At 35.0% G+C, this 23,246-nt stretch overlaps 1 protein-coding gene across 1 annotated transcript; it reads right to left on the reverse strand.

Annotated features, from left to right (window-relative positions):
• Positions 1–10,911: 10,911 nt before the first annotated feature.
• LOC132553999 (fibrinolytic enzyme, isozyme C-like) lies at positions 10,912–19,128 on the reverse strand. The gene is made up of 7 exons (XM_060218293.1): positions 19,089–19,128; positions 17,746–17,804; positions 16,011–16,165; positions 15,151–15,226; positions 13,309–13,489; positions 11,820–11,950; positions 10,912–11,064 (listed from the first exon to the last, which is right to left on the reverse strand). The coding sequence occupies exons 1-7, from the start codon at positions 19,126–19,128 to the stop codon at positions 10,912–10,914; spliced, it is 795 nt and encodes a 264-aa protein (XP_060074276.1).
• Positions 19,129–23,246: the final 4,118 nt, after the last annotated feature.

The following is a 23,246-nucleotide window of genomic DNA, read 5'->3' on the forward strand; positions in this document are numbered from 1 at the left end:
GAACTCAACTTAATATAAGATAACATAATTCCCCTAAATCATATCCAATAATACAAATGTCAATATATAAAATATTTTCAAAACTTTGGCAAAATCAGCCTTTTTTATTCAGTTTTAACTAAAGGAAGATATAAGACTTGAGCACAAAGTTCATGCTTGAGCATGAGAATAGCTTCATGAATACAGGCCCTGGTCGTGATCATCACGTCAAATAACACATGGCTACAAATTTACAGGCTCCTGACATCATGACACATTCTTTTTTGGATAACATACGTATGTAACGAAAATCTTTCAAAACCAAAACAAGTTTAATAGACAATTTTAAAGTGGAGATCCCAAAACAATGAGGAAACAGTTATCGCTACACAGTCAATCAATACATAAGACGTAGGCAAACCGGTATAACAATATAATACTTTGAGATTTCAGGTGATAAACACCACTGGTAGGCCGCAGTCTCCAGGTTTTTTTTTCACTCAGAAAGAGATTTCATTAACTTCGACATACACTTGGTATTATCATGACACGGTATGTGTTTTATATGTCTCTCTTCTCATAATTACCTGCCCACTCACTTTTCCCCGTGTTTATTGTAATTTCTTTTTTCCCGCAGAAATATTAAGCTTTTGATAGGACGCCGCGCAGGAAACAAATGTTTTGGATATTGGAAGAAAGCCCATGAGAAAAGTTAACTCGTCATCCGTGGGGAAACCATGGTTACGGATGCACCCTAACATGGATGAAACAGGAGACTTCGTGCAAATTCATCCGTTCTGCTTCAAGATTTGGTAGAGCCAGGAAATTTGAACCATCAGAAGTCTCGTTCATGAATAATGTATATTGTAATATCATATATTCGTGGACAAAACGTGTGTTGAGCACTAAATTTAGAAACAAATAAAATTAATCATACTGAAAGTTCACTTCCATGTCCTGTCACGATTGATCAGTTTAGTTTAGAAGTACAAATTATACAGTTGTATAGTTGTGATTCGTACCTGGAGTCACACCTGCGGGATTCTGTTTTTGTTTTCTGATAATATCACCCGTTCGTTTATATACCTGCATATCTAAAACTTTTCGAAAATGCTTTGGTCCAATGAATAAAATGAACGCTTGGCATCACAATATTGTTGATATGATATTGCAAAAGCTTGTCAGCGAATCAACTGCACTGACGTTAATGTAATGTGTTTAATTTTTCACAGATAAATCAATATGTGCCTCTGGTTGTATATTTATGTATGCTTTTGATACTTATCTATGATCTTTTGACCTTTAATCTAATGTTAAATATTGCAGCATTGAAAAGTATTTACATCTTTAAAATATTGTGATTATGTATTCTTTATCGTATTTATTTGGAAAAATAGTTTTAAAATTATTTCGTTTTTTTTACTCGAAATGAATTGATACATGTACAACACAAGAATAGCACTTCACAGACACTTTTTGGGTCCGTGGCCTCTACTTTAAATGAAAACACACCCATTGGGATATCAACATATTTCCTTTATTAAATGTTTGACTATGCTTACCCAATATACATTATCAGTGTCATTAATACTACATGAGATAATAAGAGCAAATATTCTTTATCCCCAGAGACATTTATCATTAGACAAGTCATCACTACACAAGAACTACACGCTAATAACATTCAGTTGTATTTGCCAAATTATCTTTTTAGTATCGATCGAATATTTTCATCGGGACATATACAAAGTAGGCTCTTAATTTTCCATAAAGTATTCACTGTATACAGTATACACACATGCCAGAAAAAGCGCTGTCTTGTTAAAGAATTGTTTGTTCTGTTAAATTAATGAAGAAAACCAAGAGGCCGTTCTGAAAACAAGAAAATACCAGAAAGAATCATAACCCAAATTCAAATTCAATAAAACTTGTGCACAATATGAACAAAAGAGATGTACACAGAGACTCGTGAAAAAGCCAACGTATTCCGACAAAATAAGCGTTTTTTGCTTCATCCACGACACCCACCATGATAAATCTTGGTCAAGTAATGTCATGTTCTCAAATATACGACAGCGGAACCAAGCACCAAACGCGTCTAGATTTATATCGCATAAAGAAATAGAGTCAATAAAATTCCTCATACTTTTCTTCAACCTGCATCTCTCGAAACCATTATGTGGTATGAGTCTGTCCGTTAGTTGACGATCTATTGCAGGAATGGTTATGGGAGTAGGTCCATGAATGTCGAATCAGCTTCTACATGTAAACACGACAGGTTGGGGGTGCAATTTTGTTGCTATCAAGAAATTCACAGGAGATCATCACGGTTACCGTACAGTTTGTTGGACAATAAATCACATCAATAAACCTGGAAGTGAAATTGAAGAATTTTGCGTCCCATTTTGATGAGAGATCTTCGATAAATTCAGCTTCGTATGAAAATCCTAATGAGTCCGTCAATGATATTTCCAGTAATGTTGAAACATTTCTGAATAGCATATTGAAGATGGGTGGTTCCTTTTTCGATTTACCTAACGATCTTGAGCGGGTATTGAATCACCTATCTACAGTGGCTTCACCTGTGATCTCGCGTACTTCCATCCGAGCCAACAAATGATTTATGTTATTCGAAATAAAGTTTGTATCTAGTTAAGTAATCAAGAGATTAATGGATTAATTCATCCATGGAGAAACGACATGGAAAGCACTGTAATATCTGGAGAAATATTACAAAGAAAAAGATCTAAATATGTCCAAGGTCTTCCCAAAAACATCTAACGGTTCTGCTATTATCCTTGATAGGTCATATACTGAAAAATGGAGCCTTGTGAATTTAGAATTCTGAAAAAGTCTAGCTTCACAGCAATTATTTTCTATCAATGAATCGAACCTCAAAGCAATTTGAGGGAACTATCCTTTCAACCATTTAGTTATCCTGAAGAGTGTTACTTATCAACCATTTAAGTATACCGAAGGATGAAGCTTTCCAACCATTTAAGTATACTGAAGGTGAAACTTTCCAACCATTTAAGTATACTTAGGGTGAAACTTTTCAACCATTTATGTATACTGAAGGGTGAAACTTTTCAACCATTTAACTATACTGAAGGGTGAAACTTTTCAACCGTTTAAGTATACTGAAGGGTGAAAGTATTCAACCAATAAAGTATACTGAAAGGTGTAACTTTTCAACCATTTAAGTATACTTAAGGGTGTAACCTTTCAACCATTTAAGTTTTACTGCAGGGTGAAACTTTTCAACAATTTAAGCATACTGAAAAGTGTAGCTTTTCAACCATTTAAGTATACTAAGAAGTGAAACTTTTAAACCATTTAAGTATACTGAAAGGTGAAACTTTTCAACCATTTAAGCGTACTGAAAAGTTTAGCTTTTCAACCATTTAAGTATACTTACGGGTGTAACCATTCAACCATTTAAGTATACTGAAAGGTGAAACTTTCCAACCATTTAAGTAAACTTAAGGGTGTAACCTTTCAACCATTTAAGTTTTACTGAAGGGTGAAACTTTTCAACCATTTAAGTATACTGAGGAGTGATACTTTTTCAACCAATTAAGTTAATTGAAGGATGAATCTTTTCAACCATTTCAGTATATTGAAGTGTGTAATCTTTCAACAATGTATGCATTGTAACCTCATTCTGAAAGGTGAAACCTTTCAACCATTTAAATATACTGAAGGTTGAAACTTTTCAACCATTTAAATATACAGAGAGGTGTAACCTTTCAAACATTTAAGTATACTGATAGGTGTAACCTTTCAATCATTTAAATACACTGAAGGGTGAAACTTTCCAACCATTTAAGTATACTGATAGGTGTAGCTTTTCAACCATTTAAGTAAACTGAAGGGTGAAAACTTTCAACCATAGAAGTATATTGAAGGATGAAACTTTTCAACCATTTCAGTATATTGAAGGGTGTAATCTTCCAACAATGTATGCATTGTAACCTCATTCTGAAAGGTGAAACCTTTCAACCATTTAAGTATTCTGAAGGTTAAAACTTTTCAATCATTTAAATATACAGAAAGGTGCAACGTTTCAATCATTTAAATACACTGAAGAGTGTAACTTTTCAATCATTTAAGTATACTGATTGGTGTAACCTTTCAACCATTTAAGTATTCTGATTGGTGTAACCTTTCAACCATTTAAGTATTCTGAAAGGTGTAACTTGTCACCTTACAATGTTTTTATTATAATGAATGATGTTATCTTATGACAATTTTAGTATACAAATTAATCGAATCTCAAATCATTTTATGTATACCACTGAATCCAACCGTATAGCAACTTTTGAATACTGAAGAAAATAAACTTACAAACAATTTAGAATACTGAAGAATCTATCTTCACAGCAAGTATGGTATACCAATGTTTGGAACCTCACAGTAATTATAGTCTACTGTTGAATCTAGCTTTACTACAAAGTTAGTATACGGAAGAATATAACCACACAGCAGTATTCTATAGAAACACAAGAATATAACCCCTTAATACAAATTCAGATATAGACAGAGTGGAGCCAAACAATGAACATACATCTCATACAACTGTTTCGTCTGTCTAGACCTCATCAGTAATGATACGTCATACACCTGATTCGTCCTTCTAGGACTCGTCAGTGATGCTACAGCATACAACAACTTCGTCCCTTTAAAACTCGTCAGTGATGTTAATGGCCTAAATTGTAAGACCTAGAAGACGACGAAAATCCAAAGTGTTCGGGAAAAAATCTAGATGTGAAATTGCACCAGCCCAATAATTTTCATTATTTTTCATATTTGATAATTTTAGAGCAACGGTAAGTATATGTGTATATTCTAAACCGTACCACTATTAGAAAGAATAGTAATCTTACAGTACTATAAGTTTACCAATTAAAATTACACCTTAAATAATAATTTTATCATTTGGTTGGTTCCGTTGTTTTACACATTGTTCTCATTTGACTTATTTGAATTGCCGAAGGTTTACAAGGCGGGTTTAGTCGATGAAGTAGAAGACGCTTTCTGTTCCGGAACGCCTGGTCTTATTCTCCTTGAATTTTTCCCGTGTAAATCTTTCTGTTGTTCATATTTTTGCCCTATTTTAGTAGGAGGGGTGTTGCGTACAGAAGTGGAAAATTCACAGTAGTTTAATTCAAATTATCAATCTTATGATAATTTGGTGGAGAGCTGTCAGTGTTGGATTCGATTTAGGAATATTACTTGAATAGATAGGAACTGCTTGTTATTATATGGTCAATTACCTTCTCTACCTAGTTTGAAAAAAAAGAGAAAAAATTCAACATGTCAACATAATCATAATCCAAACTCAAATTCAATAAGGGGAAGATTTACGCGAATACTCTGGGAAAAGCACAAGAAGAATAAGACCAGATGTATTGGAAAGCATGCGGCTTCTGCTTCCTCGATGACAATAGTCATATCAATCTTAGTCAATTCAAGTAAGTAATGTCACGTCCTCAAATGAGAACATATGTATACGACAGCGAAACCAGGAGACAAACTAGCCAGCATCCAGGACGTAGAGCTTCATGTCACGCAAAGAAATTAGATATATCACTATGATGACCGTATAACCCCCTCACTTTCGTCAATCTGCATCTTTTGAAAACCTGTGTTACAAGTGACTATCGAATCGATTGTGACACGTAAATACCATAGGTTGTGGATGAAGGGATGTTGCTATCCAGAAATGTAAAATTCACAATTTAACATACAGCCTCGTAGAAAACAGTCCATGATTTTGAATCGTCTAGGAAAAAGATCGAGATAAACAGCTGATATAGAAAGAAATTGATAAGAAAGTTTAATAGAACAGAGAAAAATAATGCTTTGTATTTTGATGATACAGTATACCGTACCGTCAGTCAGAAACAGAGGAATTCGAGATTAAAATTTTGAAATGCTGAAAGTATTACTTGCCAAATACTCTTTCAAAACCCGTTGGACATTACCTTTTCTCAGCGAAAACAATTTAACGTCTTGGTAATTAAGCCAAGATTGAAAGAGACTGGTTGTAAACTTGGAGGCGATATCAAAAAAAGGTTTAGTTGAAGAAATAGCACTTTCAAGATAAGTCGAACCAGAATGATATTAAGTAAAATACACCATGAGTAAATCTAAAAAGTTGGAAATTGTGGGAGATAAAGTTATCAAAGTTTAGATCAATCGAACGGACAACGCCATACTTCGTATCAAAAGTCTTGAAGGGCGTTTTGTTTTGTTTGAATCAAATTTATAAAATATTAAACAACCCCGGCAACATTTCAAAGTTATATCACCTACCTGTACAGGCAAACAACATCAGGAAAAACACACTGCTAACCAGATGCTGCACTCTTCGTCCCTTCACCGTCTGTTTCATTATCGTCTTTGGTAAACCACGTACAAAGAAAAAACTAATTTTTCAGATCACAGGTGGTATGTGATGCAGATTCCAAACGAAAATTGCAAATGAGTGAGGCAAGTCTGAGTCGTCAGATTTTTACCTTTATAGATGTAAATCAATTAACACATATGATATTATTGATTTTGTTAAACATGTTATGTGTGATAAAGCAGTTTTAATTTATAAGCATAAAATATTTACCATAAAGCCATAGGCATTCCAAAGCAAAGCAAAGATACACACCCTGCAGGTTTATACTAATTGAAATGGCACCAGACTGTAACATTTCCATTCCATCAATATCGACAACTCAGTAGCCTTTCTGATACTATATTAATGAATTGTTTATTTGTTATGTAATTTCCGTTGTTTTGCTTATTGCTTAGCGATCTTTTAACTTGTTTTTGCGATCCCACATCAAATAGCGATAATGTTATTTAACCAGAGTGCTTCTCTCATTTCTGGATTTCTAGGAAGTTGACCCATAACGGCACAGTTTAAACAAGCCAGTACCTTTGACGGGACAGATGAGCGGTGACTGGATAGTGTTCTATCTCTTAATCATTAAATGTACAGTTGATCAGTGTCTGAACAGTTAACTCGAGTCTGACCAATTGACCATTGCTGTGAAGTTGACCCATGTCTGACTGTTTGACCCGTGTCTGGACAGTTGACCCATATCTTATCAGTTGGCCATTGATTGTACAGTTGAGCCATGTCTAGACAGTTGATTGGCGTGTGGAATATTGACCATGTCGTCTCAGTTGACCATTTGTCGATGTCTGGACAGTTTACTAGAGTCTTGACAGTTGACCATGTCTGGACATTGGACAATTGAATGTATAGTTGACTCATGTCTGATCGGTCGAACATTGGCTGTGCATTGACCCGTGTCTGGACATTTGATTAGATGAACCTATTACCCATGACAGAAGAGTCGACCTGAGCTGTTGACTGGTCAGTATTTTCTTCTTTTTGACAGTTGAACTTTACCACAATCCAACATTCCAATGTTAAGCCTGACACGCTAGTATGGTCCATTTTGCACACTGTTTGAGAACTTCAGTAAACTTGCGAAATATGGGTTTACTCCGTCCACATTTTTAGGTAGACGTCTACCACTGTCCACCGTGTCCTTTTTTTAAGGTTGACGATTATCACTGTTTGTCCACCGTGTCCTCTTTTAGATTGACGTTTCTGACTGTTTGTCCACCGTGTCCTCTTTTAGGTTGACGTGTATCACTGTTTGTCCACCGTGTCCTCTTTTAGGTTGACGTCTATCACTGTTTGTCCACCGTGTCCCCTTTTCAGGTTGACGTGTTTCACTGTTTGTTCACCGTTTCCTCTTTTAGGTTGACGTGTATCACTGTTTGTCCACCGTGTCCTCTTTTAGGTTCATGTTTATCACTGTTTGTCCACCGTGTCCTTTTTTAGGTTGACGTCTATCACTGTTTGTCCACCGTGTCCTTTTTTAGGTTGACGTGTATCACTGTTTGTCCACCGTGTCCTTTTTTAGGTTGACGTCTATCACTGTTTGTCCACCGTATCCTCTTTTAGGTTGACGTTTCTGACTGTTTGTCCACCGTGTCCTCTTTTAGGTTGACGTGTATCACTGTTTGTCCACCGTATCCTCTTTTAGGTTGACGTTTCTGACTGTTTGTCCACCGTGTCCTCTTTTAGGTTGACGTGTATCACTGTTTGTCCACCGTGTCCTCTTTTAGGTTGACGTTTCTGACTGTTTGTCCACCGTGTCCTCTTTTAGGTTGACGTGTATCACTGTTTGTCCACCGTGTCCTTTTTTAGGTTGACGTGTATCACTGTTTGTCCACCGTATCCTCTTTTTGGTTGACGTATATCACTGTTTGTCCACCGTGTCCTCTTTTAGGTTGACGTGTATCACTGTTTGTCCACCGTGTCCTTTTTTTAGGTTGACGTGTATCACTGTTTGTCCACCGTGTCCTCTTTTAGGTTGGTGTGTATCACTGTTTGTCCACCGTATCCTCTTTTAGGTTGACGTTTCTGACTGTTTGTCCACCGTGTCCTCTTTTAGGTTGACGTGTATCACTGTTTGTCCACCGTGTCCTCTTTTAGGTTGACGTGTATCACTGTTTGTCCACCGTATCCTCTTTTAGGTTGACGTTTCTGACTGTTTGTCCACCATATCCTCTTTTAGGTTGACGTTTCTGACTGTTTGTCCACCGTGTCCTTTTTAAGTTTGACGTATATCACTGTTTGACCAACGTGTCCTCTTTAAGGCTGGTATGTATCACTGTTTGTCCACCGTGTCCTCTTTTAGGTTGACGTGTATCACTGTTTGTCCACCGTGTCCTCTTTTAGGTTGACGTTTCTGACTGTTTGTCCACCGTATCCTCTTTTAGGTTGACGTTTCTGACTGTTTGTCCACCATATCCTCTTTTAGGTTGACGTTTCTGACTGTTTGTCCACCGTGTCCTTTTTAAGTTTGACGTGTATCACTGTTTGACCAACGTGTCCTCTTTTAGGTTGGTGTGTATCACTGTTTGTCCACCGTGTCCTCTTTTAGGTTCACGTTTCTGACTGTTTGTCCACCGTGTCCTCTTTTAGGTTGACGTTTCTGACTGTGTCCACCGTGTCCTCTTATCAGGTTGACGTGTATCACTGTTTGTCCACCGTGTCTTCTTTTAGGTTGACGTTTCTGACTGTTTGTCCACCGTGTCCTCTATTTATGTTGACATTAATTATTGTTTGCTCGCGCGTTACCCATTTCAGAATGACGTATATTAATTCTTCAACCTGTATCCATTTTCAGGATTGTACATTGTACCTATTTTTAAGATGATATATCAATTGCTAACCCCGTACCTATTTTAGGATGATATATCAATTGTTCACCTTGTACCTATTTTTAGGATGATGTATCAATCGTGCACCTTGTACCTATTTTAGGATGATGTATCAATTGTGCACCTTGTACCTATTTTTAAGGTGGTATATTAATTGTTCACCCTGTAGGTATTTTTAGGATGATATATCAATTGTGCACCTTGTACCTATTTTCAGGATGATATATCAATTGTGCACCTTGTACCTATTTTTAGGATGATATATCAATTGTGCACCTTGTACCTATTTTTAGGATGATATATCAATTGTGCACCTTGTACCTATTTTTAGGATGATATATCAATTGTGCACCTTGTACCTATTTTTAGGATGATATATTAATTGTGCACCTTGAGGATGATATATCAATTTTGATATATATTGTGGATTTTTGATGATATATCAATTGTGCACCTTGTACCTATTTTTAGGATGATATATTAATTGTGCACCTTGTACCTATTTTTAGGATGATATATCAATTGTGCACCTTGTACCTATTTTTAGGATGATATATTAATTGTGCACCTTGTACCTATTTTTAGGATGATATATCAATTGTGCACCTTGTACCTATTTTTAGGATGATATATTAATTGTGCACCTTGTACCTATTTTCAGGATGATATATCAATTGTGCACCTTGTACCTATTTTTAGGATGATATATTAATTGTGCACCTTGTACCTATTTTCAGGATGATATATCAATTGTGCACCTTGTACCTATTTTCAGGATGATATATCAATTGTGCACCTTGTACCTATTTTAGGATGATATATCAAGGACCAGGATTATCAATTGTGCACAATTGTGCACCTTGTACCTATTTTTGATATATCAATTGTGCCTGATATATCAATTGTAGATATATTAATTGTATTTTTAGGATGAAGTATATTATATTTTTGTCACCATTGTCACGGTTTTGGTTGAGTTTATAATTATTTGTCAGATGACAGTTTCACGGATGTCTCATTTAAACAAACAAAAAATACTTTTGGAATTAAACATAATTCTATTACGTATATTGACGGCAAGAGATGAAGCATTCAGTTTCATCAAACATACACATATGATTAGAAACGGATTTAATTTTGTTTCTTGAAAAATGTGAAAAAAAAAAATTAAATAAAAATTAAAAGCATAGATAGATGTTCTATTTCATCGTACGATATAAAGATAGACTTATTTGATGCTCGTTGGTTTGCCTGGTGGTGTGTTTCCCTTTATTCTCATTTGAGAGCCTGACATTACTAACATGGGTTGACCATGATTTACATAGCGAGTATGACCGATGATGACGCCTTTTTTTCCAAAAATCTTTACATGTACTTTAGTCAGGAATCTCTGTGTAAATCTTTCCTTTGTTTATATTTAGCCCTAGAGTTTAAATTAAGATTCTGTTAACAATCTCTGACCACCTCTTCATACAAATTTAGAATTAAACAGTAGAGCTAAATTAGTCACAATATTTCTTGAATCGCAGTCAAATATAATTAGAGATATACGTTTAAAATGAGGTTATGATAAATTTCATGATGACGTTTTGCATTTCTGTTGTGCCTATGAGAAACAAAGAAGAATTGTCGAGAGGTAAATTACATCAAAGCAGACAATAAACATGAATATCTGTATTTATTTCATTCTTAAACTGTGTACATTGATGGATTCGCAATAAAATCTAGGAAGTGTGAAATTCTAGTGTACACGCTCGGCGATGATACTGGACAACCGACCGCGCCCCATGACGTCACTCCCACCAGCACTCCCTTACATGTCAGTGGGCCACCGCTATCTCCCTAATATCAAAATTTAAAAAAGCAAAAAAATGACATCGCTGGGTTTCAACTTAAATAACATATAAATATAAAATATGAATGAAAATATCTGTGCTCTGTGTTAGATCGTTTAATTTTAAGAAACTCAATGGGTAGAAAGCATTTTCGTTTCAAAATTTCCTTGTTAACGTAAATCAATATAGTCGAGATTAGCTGTTGTTAAATCTTAACAGTTCCAAAAATAAATATCATTTTATTTCAAATAGTTGATAAGATGGCCTCCGACACGACTAAGTCGCCATGCATTAGGCACCGTCTTTAAAAGGCCAATCTCCCTGGCTTACAAAGTCAACAACCCCGTCAACAGTTAGGGCCCTTGAGGCTTTGTAATAGCTGGTGGCTTTATTACTAAACACAATACCGGAGACTCGCCACATGTAATCCAGAGCAATGGTGTAACCTGTTTTGCCCAAGGACAACACAGATAGTAATTTTTTGTTTTTTCCATGGAGTCCAGAGCATCATTATCAAAATTTTAGGAGTCCAATTACAAAGAGATATAGTGAGTCCTCAAAATTTGAGCACATCCTACAGAAAAGTCCAAAAAATTACAGAAAAAATCAATTTTTCAGCTTCCTGAAATAACAACCGCCGCCGGTCGGGATCTTGGAGCCACACATCTTGGATCTGAACCTAAGCTTGCATGGTCTTACTATCTACCATCTAAGCTATAGCAGCCCCAAATTTGATCAGCTGTATAATGTAGAATAACTTACATTGCATGACCCAGTTTCTTGGTTAAAAACACACACATGCCCTTCATTAATACTGCTTGGTCCCCATTCATTACCACATTCGGTGTTACTAAGCACGGTCGTGGTGGCTTCCTGAAGCACATCAGGTAAAGCTGCAAAAACAGAGAAACCAAACTCAAAACAGGTCATTATATACGGACACTGTCATCATTGGGATCTGATAATTTGGTTTTCATTTACTTTATGTCAATTATATCTTATATTTATTCATATTTTAACACATACAATGTAGTAAATGAAATGTTCTGTCCTTTTCCTGTGTGATCACCCCTTTATTGTCTACAAACGTTTGTCTTATGAGGCGACAGAAGAAAGAAACCACTTGGGGACTTAGAAATCGTAACTTGTTGCTGTTCTTATTGTACTGTTGGGCATTGCATTAACAATAATACACATCCATCGGTATATCTCAAGCTCTACCTACACAATTTTAGTAAACGAATGCATGATCATTGAATGTGCAGCTTTCCAAAAATTGGAGAAGGTAAAAATGTCTTTTGCAGATTAAAATGCATATCCTAATTCTTGTCACGTTCACGCGAAGAGTAACGGAGCTAGAATTTGAGAATTTAGAATATGCATTTCAATCAGATTGTGTTTACGGCCATTATGGATCCTACTCAATATATAATGACACTTGGTCAGAAACTATATTGAGAACATTTCTGGCAAGGATCAAAATGGGGCTTTGTTATGCACTTTGCACGAAACAAGAAAGATGCAGGCAATGCTTGGTTTCAGATAACATAAGAAGGTAAACGATAAAAATGTGAAAGTTTGTATTATCACCACGTACATTTAAGCACCTGGTACTCTATCGGATTTAAGTGAAAACGACAGGAGTGCGATCTAATGACCTTTCTGTACTAATTATGTTACTGCCGTGAAATGGGTGTTGAGGGAAGTTGCGGTGCATATAGCACTGCCCATGTCCCTCCCGTCCTGATTCAATGTAAGCACCTGGCAACTTCATTCTTTGACAGGTATTACATAGATGTTTCAGACCCCCAAGGTGAAGGCCAAGATCACCCTTGCTATATATAGAAAATCATATCATATTTAATCACCGAAATTAATTTCTCTAGGAAGCAGAGGCATTTATATCAGGCATGTTCTATTTGCATTCTAAAATGAAACGGCAGTGATTAATTGTTATGTACATACAATCAGTGACTGTTTCCTATGATCTTAATGTTATTTACTTCTCAGTCAAATACTGTACAATATATTGTAAATGTGAATTTGAATGGTCCTATTTTTCGCTACTTTGAGAATGAAATAGATTCACAAAAAGGAGATAATGTGATAATGAAATATACAAAGAAAATTGAAATTCTTGCCATATCCTCCGTAAACATATAATTTTCATTTCAGTAAAATAGTTAATCGATAAAATTGAACTATCGAACGTTTTATAACAAAATATAATTGACTTGTTAAATATACTGACGTGCTCCTCCAGAAGTTCGGCCCCATCCGGTAATGGTGCACTCATCCCCAGCGAAGTCACCACTTGATTCTGTCGGCATTTCCACGGCTTTAGCCCCATCATCTACAGTGATATCTTCGTCAAATTCCAGTACAGCTATGTCATTGGGAAATGTTCCCGCCCCGCTTCCATAGTCCGGATGCTAGAAATAGGTAAGTTAACTGTTGTGGATGATACATCTCGGCTTGGAGTGACACGGAAATTAGCATTTGATGGTTTACTAGATACAAGGTTTTATGGGGTACTCTCACTTAATTTTGCTTATGAATAATGGAGCATAAAAAATAAATCCATCATTAAGATTTACTAAAAATATCGAAAGGTAAGTTTTGTCTTTGAATTACGTTAGGTTTGGGGTATGAATAATTGGTTTTCAAAGGAAAGGGAGAAATTGGACCCTGCATCGAGCATAGTCTTGGACCCTTGCAGCGAGCAGTCTATGCTGTACTTTAAACAGAAGGTATAAACATTTTATATAGAGCCGATTTCATAAGTCAAATGCTACAAAAATGCTTCATTTTCATTTAACTATAGTTGATGTTATTATATCATGTACGAACTCGAAATGTTGCCGCTTCGAGTGTCAACGCAATGTCAGAATGCCTTTTAATTAATTTTTAAGTTCAAACTTTGTATGTGTTTGGAAAGCTTTACTTGTGTTCCTTTTGTATAGTCTTCCAAATCGAGGCGATAGACACTGCTGGTTGACTATTAGTCATTCAGGATTGTTGTAACCTGCATGTCACGTTATAATTTATAGAAATGTTTGTGGCGTTGTTCTAAAGTGATCAGATATGTGAATATTGCGGTATCTACTGACTTAAAAGGCTAGCGGACCATCACGTCTAGATTTTGATATTTCTTCTAATCACGTGATTTTTCTCAGTCCTTCTCAGGCTTTCCAAATTTTAATCCCTTAGCATCACTTACCTGTCCTACAAGATCGATGAAAAAATTGTTTTATTGACAGTAAACTAATTATCAAGAGACGACCAGGTTAACACTACATTGCAGATTTCCTCAATGAAGCAAAAGGCCCTTTCTCTTCTGGAACACCAGGGCCCGAATTGATGAAACCATTATCATGCTCAAGCATGGATTTTGTGCTCAAGCAAACTTTTTCATAATTCGCCTAAATCATATAAAATAATACAAGTGTCAAATATAAACATTGATTATAACTTTGACTTGAAGTCCCTCCAAATTGTGTTTTTTTTTTAAATCAGCCTTATTTATTCATTTTTAACTTAAACAAGACATAAGGATTGAGCACAAAATTCATGCTTGAGCATGAGAACGGTTTCATGAATACGGGCCCTGGTCTTATTCTCTCTGTCATTGTCGAGAAGTTTCCATATCAATCTTTTGTTCATATTTCCCCTAGTTTCATGGCATTTGAGTTTGGATTATGATTATGTTGCCATGCTGGTATTTTCTTGATGTTTTTGTTATGTCACACTGTGTGTTGAAAGAGTGGACTAACTGTGGGCACTTATTTCTCTGAACTATGATGCTTACAGAATATTAACAATAATTTAGGTCTTCTTCTGGCGAATATTTTACTTAGTTGTAAAACATTTCATATTCGTCATCATATGAATGCATCACAGAATGCGGAAGCCAATAGGTTTGACATTACACTATGCGTATACAAGGTCAATATTTGATTTATGCCACAAACACGGAACAACACTTCAGAAATTATTTTGCTTTTAAATGAACTGGTTTCAACCAATCGCGTTCTCTGAGACAGTAAATAAACACAAAGACGATAACGAAGTCATGACAGGTCACTGGACTTACCACGGTGGCCTTGCTCACTGTGAACGTTTTGCCGCCCGTCAGATGTTCATCAGATCCTACTCGTATTACAAGGGTTCTGTAGAGATAAATTGTTCATCGGTTAATTACATAACCGAAATATATCATACAAAATCGATAAGAAAAAATAAAAGAGGAAAATTATACATTTAAATGTCCTGTAACATCAAGATGTTTATGAAGCGAGGTGCAAAATACAGCATACAAAGAGATCTTTCTATTTTGTATTGTTTTATATTTTGCCCATGTCTCATCAGATTCCATTCAATTGTCATGTCGATTTTTTTCTACATTGTTAATTTACACCAAGACCCGTGTACTGTCGTAAAGGTAAACTTCTGTTTCATCAACATCACCTGGCAAGTAAATTTTCATCATTTTAATTAACTGATATCCTGCATGTCCATGAAATTCAAACACGTGTAACTTCATATCGTTCAATGAAACATTTATCAATGAGATCATTATGACAAAAATTAAACTTCCTCAAACTTTTCACCAACTTTGTATCATGAAACCCGATGTTGACAGGTTATCTGTTAGTAGGGAACAAGCCCCAGAGTATCGTATCAAATGCGACAGATATGCACCACAGGCTAAGTAAATGGAGAAGTTGTTATTAAAATGTAAAATTTCACACAAGGAAAATCGAAATTATTACGCTTATCATACAGCTTTGTCGAAACTGTCCCTGTTGGTTTCTTTGTAGGAAGGATAAGAATATTTTAAAGATAAATACAGTTCTAAAGAATTAGAATTAAAGAATAATAATTATATTGAAACTCATTACTTTTCCTAGTGTCCAATTTCTGAATAAGACGATAGTAAATATATTTACTTACCCACCCGATACACAGTGTCCTGCGGTCACTGCTTTACGATCACCTATGACCACAGCCCCACAGTTATGTGAACCAGAATCCTGTAAGGAGGCCTGCCACGGGTAGTCGGCTATGGATGCGTTCTTTCCATTTACAATCCAAAACCTGTTATACGCCTAAAAAATCATCTACACCATAAATAAACTATTCCTTTGATGTTTCTCAGAACAGTTACGATACTGAACAATTCCTAGAATGTGTCTCAGAACAGTTACGATACTGAACAATTCCTAGAATGTGTCTCAGAACAGTTACGTTACTAAGCAATTCCTAGAATGTGTCTCAGAACAGTTACGTTACTAAGCAATTCCTAGAATGTGTCTCAGATCAATGACAATACTGAACAATGCCTAAAATGTGTCTCAGATCAATTACGTTACTAAGCAATTCCTAGAATGTGTCTCGGAACAGTTACGATACTGAACAATTCCTAGAATGTGTCTCAGATCAATTACGTTACTAAGCAATTACTAGAATGTGTCTCGGAACAGTTATGTTATTAAGCAATTTCTAGAATGTGTCTCAGAACAGTTACGTTACTAAGCAATTCCTAGAATGTGTCTCAGAACAGTTACGTTACTAAGCAATTCCTAGAATGTGTCTCAGAACAGTTACGTTACTAAGCAATTCCTAGAATGTGTCTCGGAACAGTTACGATACTGAACAATTCCTAGAATGTGTCTCAGATCAATTACGTTACTAAGCAATTACTAGAATGTGTCTCGGAACAGTTATGTTATTAAGCAATTTCTAGAATGTGTCTCAGAACAGTTACGTTACTAAGCAATTCCTAGAATGTGTCTCAGAACAGTTACGTTACTAAGCAATTCCTAGAATGTGTCTCAGAACAGTTACGTTACTAAGCAATTCCTAGAATGTGTCTCAGAACAGTTACGTTACTAAGCAATTCCTAGAATGTGTCTCAGAACATTTACGTTACTAATTCATGGAGTTTCGTTTTCATAACATGTTTAAGCAGTATATTTTTAAACGACTTAAATCAATAGATATGACGTGGGGCATGCTTGAATAAAGGGCGTTGAAGTTTGCTCAAAAACTTGCCTTACATTCACTGTCAAAACGGTCAAATGTCTTAAGCAACCGACTTATACTTCTGGTTTTTATTTATATTTGGATGTGCAGAACTTGATATAGAAATCGATTGTTATCCCATAAAACGATATGTTCGATTAGTATAACTATACTGAGTGAGCTTGGGTTTCCCTAAGTGTTTATCGTATTGCAGCCAAGCATAAATGTAAATATTTATACCAAACATGTTTCACTGTTGGATTTGTACTTCAGTTTATGCCTTTTTATAGCAAACTGAACAATCAAGATTATTTTTCCAGGAAGCATTTACCCATACAACACTTTTAACAACTAGAAGACACTACACTGAGAATAGAAAATATTTCGATTCTTCCCAAAAGTGTGTTTTTTTAAGAATTTCCATGTTTATAGTTCTGTGTAACATCGCAGTGTGATTGTATTGATTTCCTTGGTAAGCACATCAAGACTGAACTACAAACCATATTACAATCTCTTCCAAACTACAGGTACAACTAATTAATCATGATAGACACTACAGTACAATGTAGTCATCTGCAAGTCGTCTGTCATTTCAAGTAAACCAAAAGGATGCTTGTGCCGAGACAATATGGTTATCGTCGGTACCAAAAAGAACAATATTTACCTGGATTTGTGCTTGACTTTGCAAACTAGCGAATACTCGCGCAGGCAATCTAGTGGAACCTGTCAATACAAAAATTGGTTGATCGATTGATTGATTGATTGATTGATTGATTGATTGATACTGCAATCAATAAAAAAGCACACATCGCCTTATCTCATTTAACTAAGGATAATAATGTCATTCATTTTAGATAGGGAATAGGGAGAATTATAATGTTCAAAGACTCGAAATAATATTTTCAAAATGCCAAAATGCCTCCCATATTATGGGATGTATACATTCTGTGTGTGTCTATTTGATATCTTATAATCTTTGTTTTTTTAAGTTCAGTAAATTGTAAAATGTAATTAATCCCAAGATGAAACAATGTATATGTTTTTGTTGCATTAGAAATACTCTAAAATTAGGAAAGTCGTTTTTATAGAATTAAAGAGAAAAAACTTATTGAAATTATTCATTTCTTTAAGCATACACTCAAGTGAATCTTTGAAATTTTTTACCTCCTAATATTCTTTATAGGGAATAAAAAAACTATCTTAATACAAGCGACACCCACAGATACATATCTTAAAATATCAAAAAGGGAAGTCTTTTTCAACATTCCGTCATTGGCGTTTACGATATGTGGTACTCATAAACAGAAATTATAGACCTTTGATATTCACGGGCATCAGGTAGTACACAGGTAAACGAGTATTATAAACATCAATACAAATTTATTCAAAAGTGTATTGAAGGGAGATTGATCAAACAAAAATATTAAATCACTTCTTACTTACATGAGAAATATTGAAGGGGATATAGTTCTGATTTTTTTTTTTAAATTCGTGTCTAAATTTTCGCCTCAAAAAACAAAATATGAAATAAAATTATACATCTTATAAAATGAGATTAAGATTTTAACTATTAATTCCCAAACTTAACTTTATTCGCGGACCAAAGCTGTACTTGGATCAACTGAAGAACGTTTCTGGTATTCGGACCATCCGAGAGTAACAAGAATTTGCATTATATAGCTACCACTACACCATTGTGATGAGTTTTACTAAATGATTCAACTGTCGCCTTTTTTTTTTAACAGCCATCTTTTATTATGTATGGCAATGTTTAAAGGCCATGGAAAGTCCATTGGGATTATTTCAAAAAAGCATGGCATTCATGTATTCTTACTGTGTTTTGATATGAACAATATAAATTGATTGTAAATTCACCTGTATATACCAGAAATGTATTTTAAATAAAAAGTTCTTATTAAGTTTTGTGTTATAAACATTTAAACTGATAAGGGATTTAATATGATTTTATTTGTTCCATTGGAGGCTGATCTTTATATTTGTACTTACCTGCGATTGTCACCAAGCATAACACTCCAAGGATATTCATTGTTGTGGATAGTTTACTGGAATAATGTCCCCAGCCTACTCACCTGGCCTTTTATATTGTCAAACACCTGAGTGTTTCTCACCTGCTTATCAGTCAACTATTGAGACAAGATCTCTAAAAGGCGAGTTGTAAGTAGATCAAGTCATACCTTCTTCAAATTAGGAAACGTATTATCTCAAAACTATGCAGTTTATTTTTCAATATGATCTTATTTCAAACCTTACAATCATATTTTCTGTTAATGTAAACAAATAATTTCAACAATTAAGAAAAGCATTAGTTGTAAATTAACGTCATGGATAACGACCCAAAACAGCGTTAATTTTTTCCCATTATGTCACAAATATAAACATACCATGTTTGGAGTTACCCAGCTCCCTATTCCTTACAGGAGAGATATAAACATACCAGGTACAAACACTGTATGTTTGGAGTTACCCAGCTCCCTATTCCTTACAGGAGAGATATAAACATACCATGTTTGGAGTTACCCAGCTCCCTATTCCTTACAGGAGAGATATAAACATACCAGGTACAAACACTGTATGTTTGGAGTTACCCAGCTCTCTCTTCCTTACAGGAGAGATATAAGCATACCAGGTACAAACACTGTATGTTTGGAGTTACCCTGCTTTCTATTCCTTACAAGGGTCATATAAACATACCAGGTACAAACACTGCATACTTATGTATATACTATGAGTGAACGACGTGATATTGGCTGATGTCAAAGAAGTACCTCTTGCGTACAGATACTAAAGTACTAGTCAACACGTAGAATCCGTCCTAGTGGATTGTCTCTTTAAAACATTTCTTAAGAGAGATCGTCTCAATCTTTAAACTATTTCTTAAGAGAGATCGTCTCAATCTTTAAACTATTTCTTAAGAGAGATCGTCCCAATCTTTAAACTATTTCTTAAGAGAAGTCGTCTCAATCTCTAAAATATTTCTTAAGAGAAGTCGTCCCAATCTTTAAAATATTTCTTAAGAGAAGTCGTCTCAATCTCTAAAATATTTCTTAAGAGAAGTCGTCTCAATCTCTAAAATATTTCTTAAGAGAAGTCGTCTCAATCTCTAAAATATTTCTTAAGAGAGATCGTCCCAATCTTTAAAATATTTCTTAAGAGAAGTCGTCTCAATCTCTAAAACATTTCTTAAGAGAGATCGTCCCAATCTTTAAACTATTTCTTAAGAGAAGTCGTCTCAATCTCTAAAATATTTCTTAAGAGAGATAAAAATAATAAGGAAACAACAATGATCAATGATTTATTAGATTCGCTGGTAAATACACTGTCGAGAAAACGACAAACGCTATTCTAAAAAGTAAATATAGTATATTTTCGCGGTATTGAATATTCCTACAAAATATGATAAAATGTAACAAGATGCATGTTATTGAGTATATGGTGAGAATACTAAATCCAACAGAAATGATTTTCTGCTGCTTACCTTGAGCAACTTATAAACACAGTAATTGTCTGTCCAACGCTCGAATTTGCCCGATCTTCACGAAAATGGACGTGAAAATAAATTACATCCGAAAAATAGGTAATATACAGCATGCAATGCATAGCGAGCTTTTTGTTCACTTATCTCTGTCACACGATATGGCACTCATTCAGTGACAAAGTTGATCTAGACTGAACTGTCAAGGTATATCTGGGAAAAATAAAAACCGAACTGTCCATCGTCGCATTGCCAAGGTTGTTATACGAGACTTGAAGAACAAACGGAGACAAAACAAAACAATTCCCTGGTATTTTTTTTAATTAAGCTAAATACATAGATTTTAGATGTGTAGTGATATTGAACGGAAACCTTTGCAGCATTTGATTTAAATCTATAACATTATATAAGATTTTGCAGCAGTCGATTTTTGTTAGCAGATGCCTAATTTTGACAAGTCGTTATCTATTTTTACACTATATACATGTTTAACAATTACGATATTTTGAACTTTTAAGTCCAGTTACTCGTCAAGATTATTTCAAGAGTGTTTCTGGTAACCAAATTATGAATTTTGTTAAATATATTTAGTTACAAACGAGGCTTCAAATTCCGACATTAACCGAAGTCTGAAGCGACGTCTTGATGGTAAATGGAACGTTCTTTCGAGAGATCATGATCAAACAGGTTTCGTTTAGTTTGTCGAGGCTGTACCGAATATATAATATCAAGAAATTTTACCTCGAGCTTTAACATTTTTGGTAAAATTTATCTTAGATACTGATGAAAGCAATCATCTAGTATTGCCACCTTATTTCAAACACAAATTAACATCAAATATTGTGAAAGACATACGAGTCCTCTTGTGTACATTATGTGAGTGAATTAAATAACAAATTTATCTATTTGGTTCAGTTTCTTGTTATGAAACATTAATTCAGATAAATTTTCAGTATACCAGTATTTCAGAGCTTTTGTTCCAAATTGATTCACGCCCACTTTATTCGTGATTTTGTGAGATATACTGAATACTGAAATAAATCTCACTCTTTTTAAAGTTAAGTCAAACCTGTAATGCATACTATACAGATACCCATCTACCAACCCGGCTAAAGTTCTATTGCCTACTTGTTTAAATTTGTGGGCCCAATATTTCGCGGTTTTCCAAGGTTCGACTAGATCACGGGCATTTCATTTTGCACATGTCTGTGAACTGGTGCCCATACATACTGGCATAACATATATTTCTTAAAAGTTTTCATTCACTGTAGAAATGTGAAATGGGTATTTAAATTGACCATGAAAATAGTGAAATAAAAACCCGCCAAAATTACCAACAATATAGTAGATCTGACCAAATCGTAATGAACACATTGAATTGGTTTGAAGGATAAAACTTGAATACTCAGATTTATTGTCTTTGCTATCGAATAACGTCAAAGCCCTTTCTACCTCGGCATACGTTAAAATCCAGTGATTAATCGGACATTGGAACACTACAAATGACAAAATGTAACCATGCTTATTTTGTGTTATATACCTGCAAAATTAAAGGAAATAGTTAACCATATTCCGTTATTTTTGCAGACTTTCTTAAAATTAAGATTTAATAAGATTCATACTTATTACGCCAAAGTAAAAACAGCACAATATGATGACGTCAACTAGATCTATCCTACATAAGTAATGCCTGAGCAGTTTCCATGTACACTTTTCAGGAACAAATCCTTATTCTAAGTATCCCAATTAACTACCTCGTCACTTCACCCGAACTGTGAGTGCTGGTTTCAGCATTTGCATCAAAGACTTGTTTTCCGATCTCATAATATAACGGCATATTTTGAGACAGTGGTGGGCCTAAATTCAATGAATTCGTTGTTGTTGGCTTGTGCACTTGGAAATCGAACTTCTGCTTTCTTATGCCGGCGTTGAACCCCTGATAAGAATTAGGTGCCATCTGGCTTTCCATAAGTAAACCACATGTACAAGGTTGACAATAATCTGTTCGCGATCTCCTGCTTGCTATATTTGGCTGTTTGTTGTTGTTAAATGATGGCGAATTCCATCGAGATGCGAATAAATGATTTCCTGTAAAAATGTTATTTGGAGTAATTTTTTGATTTTGTATTGTCTGTGAGTCTGAATTAATCGGATGAAAAAACTCTCTACGTCTTCCAGGCACCATATCCTTGTCAGGATTTTGCTGGTGAATTCCATTCTGCTTCGGTAAAGGATGAAGAAGATAATCAGGTACTGTGTATTTGGAAATCTGGGAAGTTCCAAACTCGTGGTTGACTCTCCAATTGGATGACAGATCCTGCAATCGGCTTTCTTGTGGAGATAAGTATGAATTCCCATCACGTTTGCGTCTGTTTACTTCTAACCCTGTCACCAGAATTCCCATCAACACTAGCGAATTTACTACAATCCAACAGATACTTCCGGTAGACATGCCGAGTCAATGACTACAAGAACATTGAAATCTCGTTTAATTGATACACTTTTTAGACATATTCAAATATACAGAATGTATCTATATGATCTGACACACCGAATACTGCTAAATTATTAATATTTGTGTTAGTTTCATTTTCGATTATTTCGTTGGTAAGATTAGTCTACAAATTCATTTATCCGCAAATGGATGAAAAAAAAAACAAATAAAAAATACA

This window comes from Ylistrum balloti, unplaced genomic scaffold (assembly GCF_031769215.1).
Source record: "Ylistrum balloti isolate Yb309-2 unplaced genomic scaffold, AGI_CSIRO_Ybal_v1 Utg370370, whole genome shotgun sequence".
Taxonomy (NCBI): Eukaryota; Metazoa; Mollusca; class Bivalvia; order Pectinida; family Pectinidae; genus Ylistrum; species Ylistrum balloti.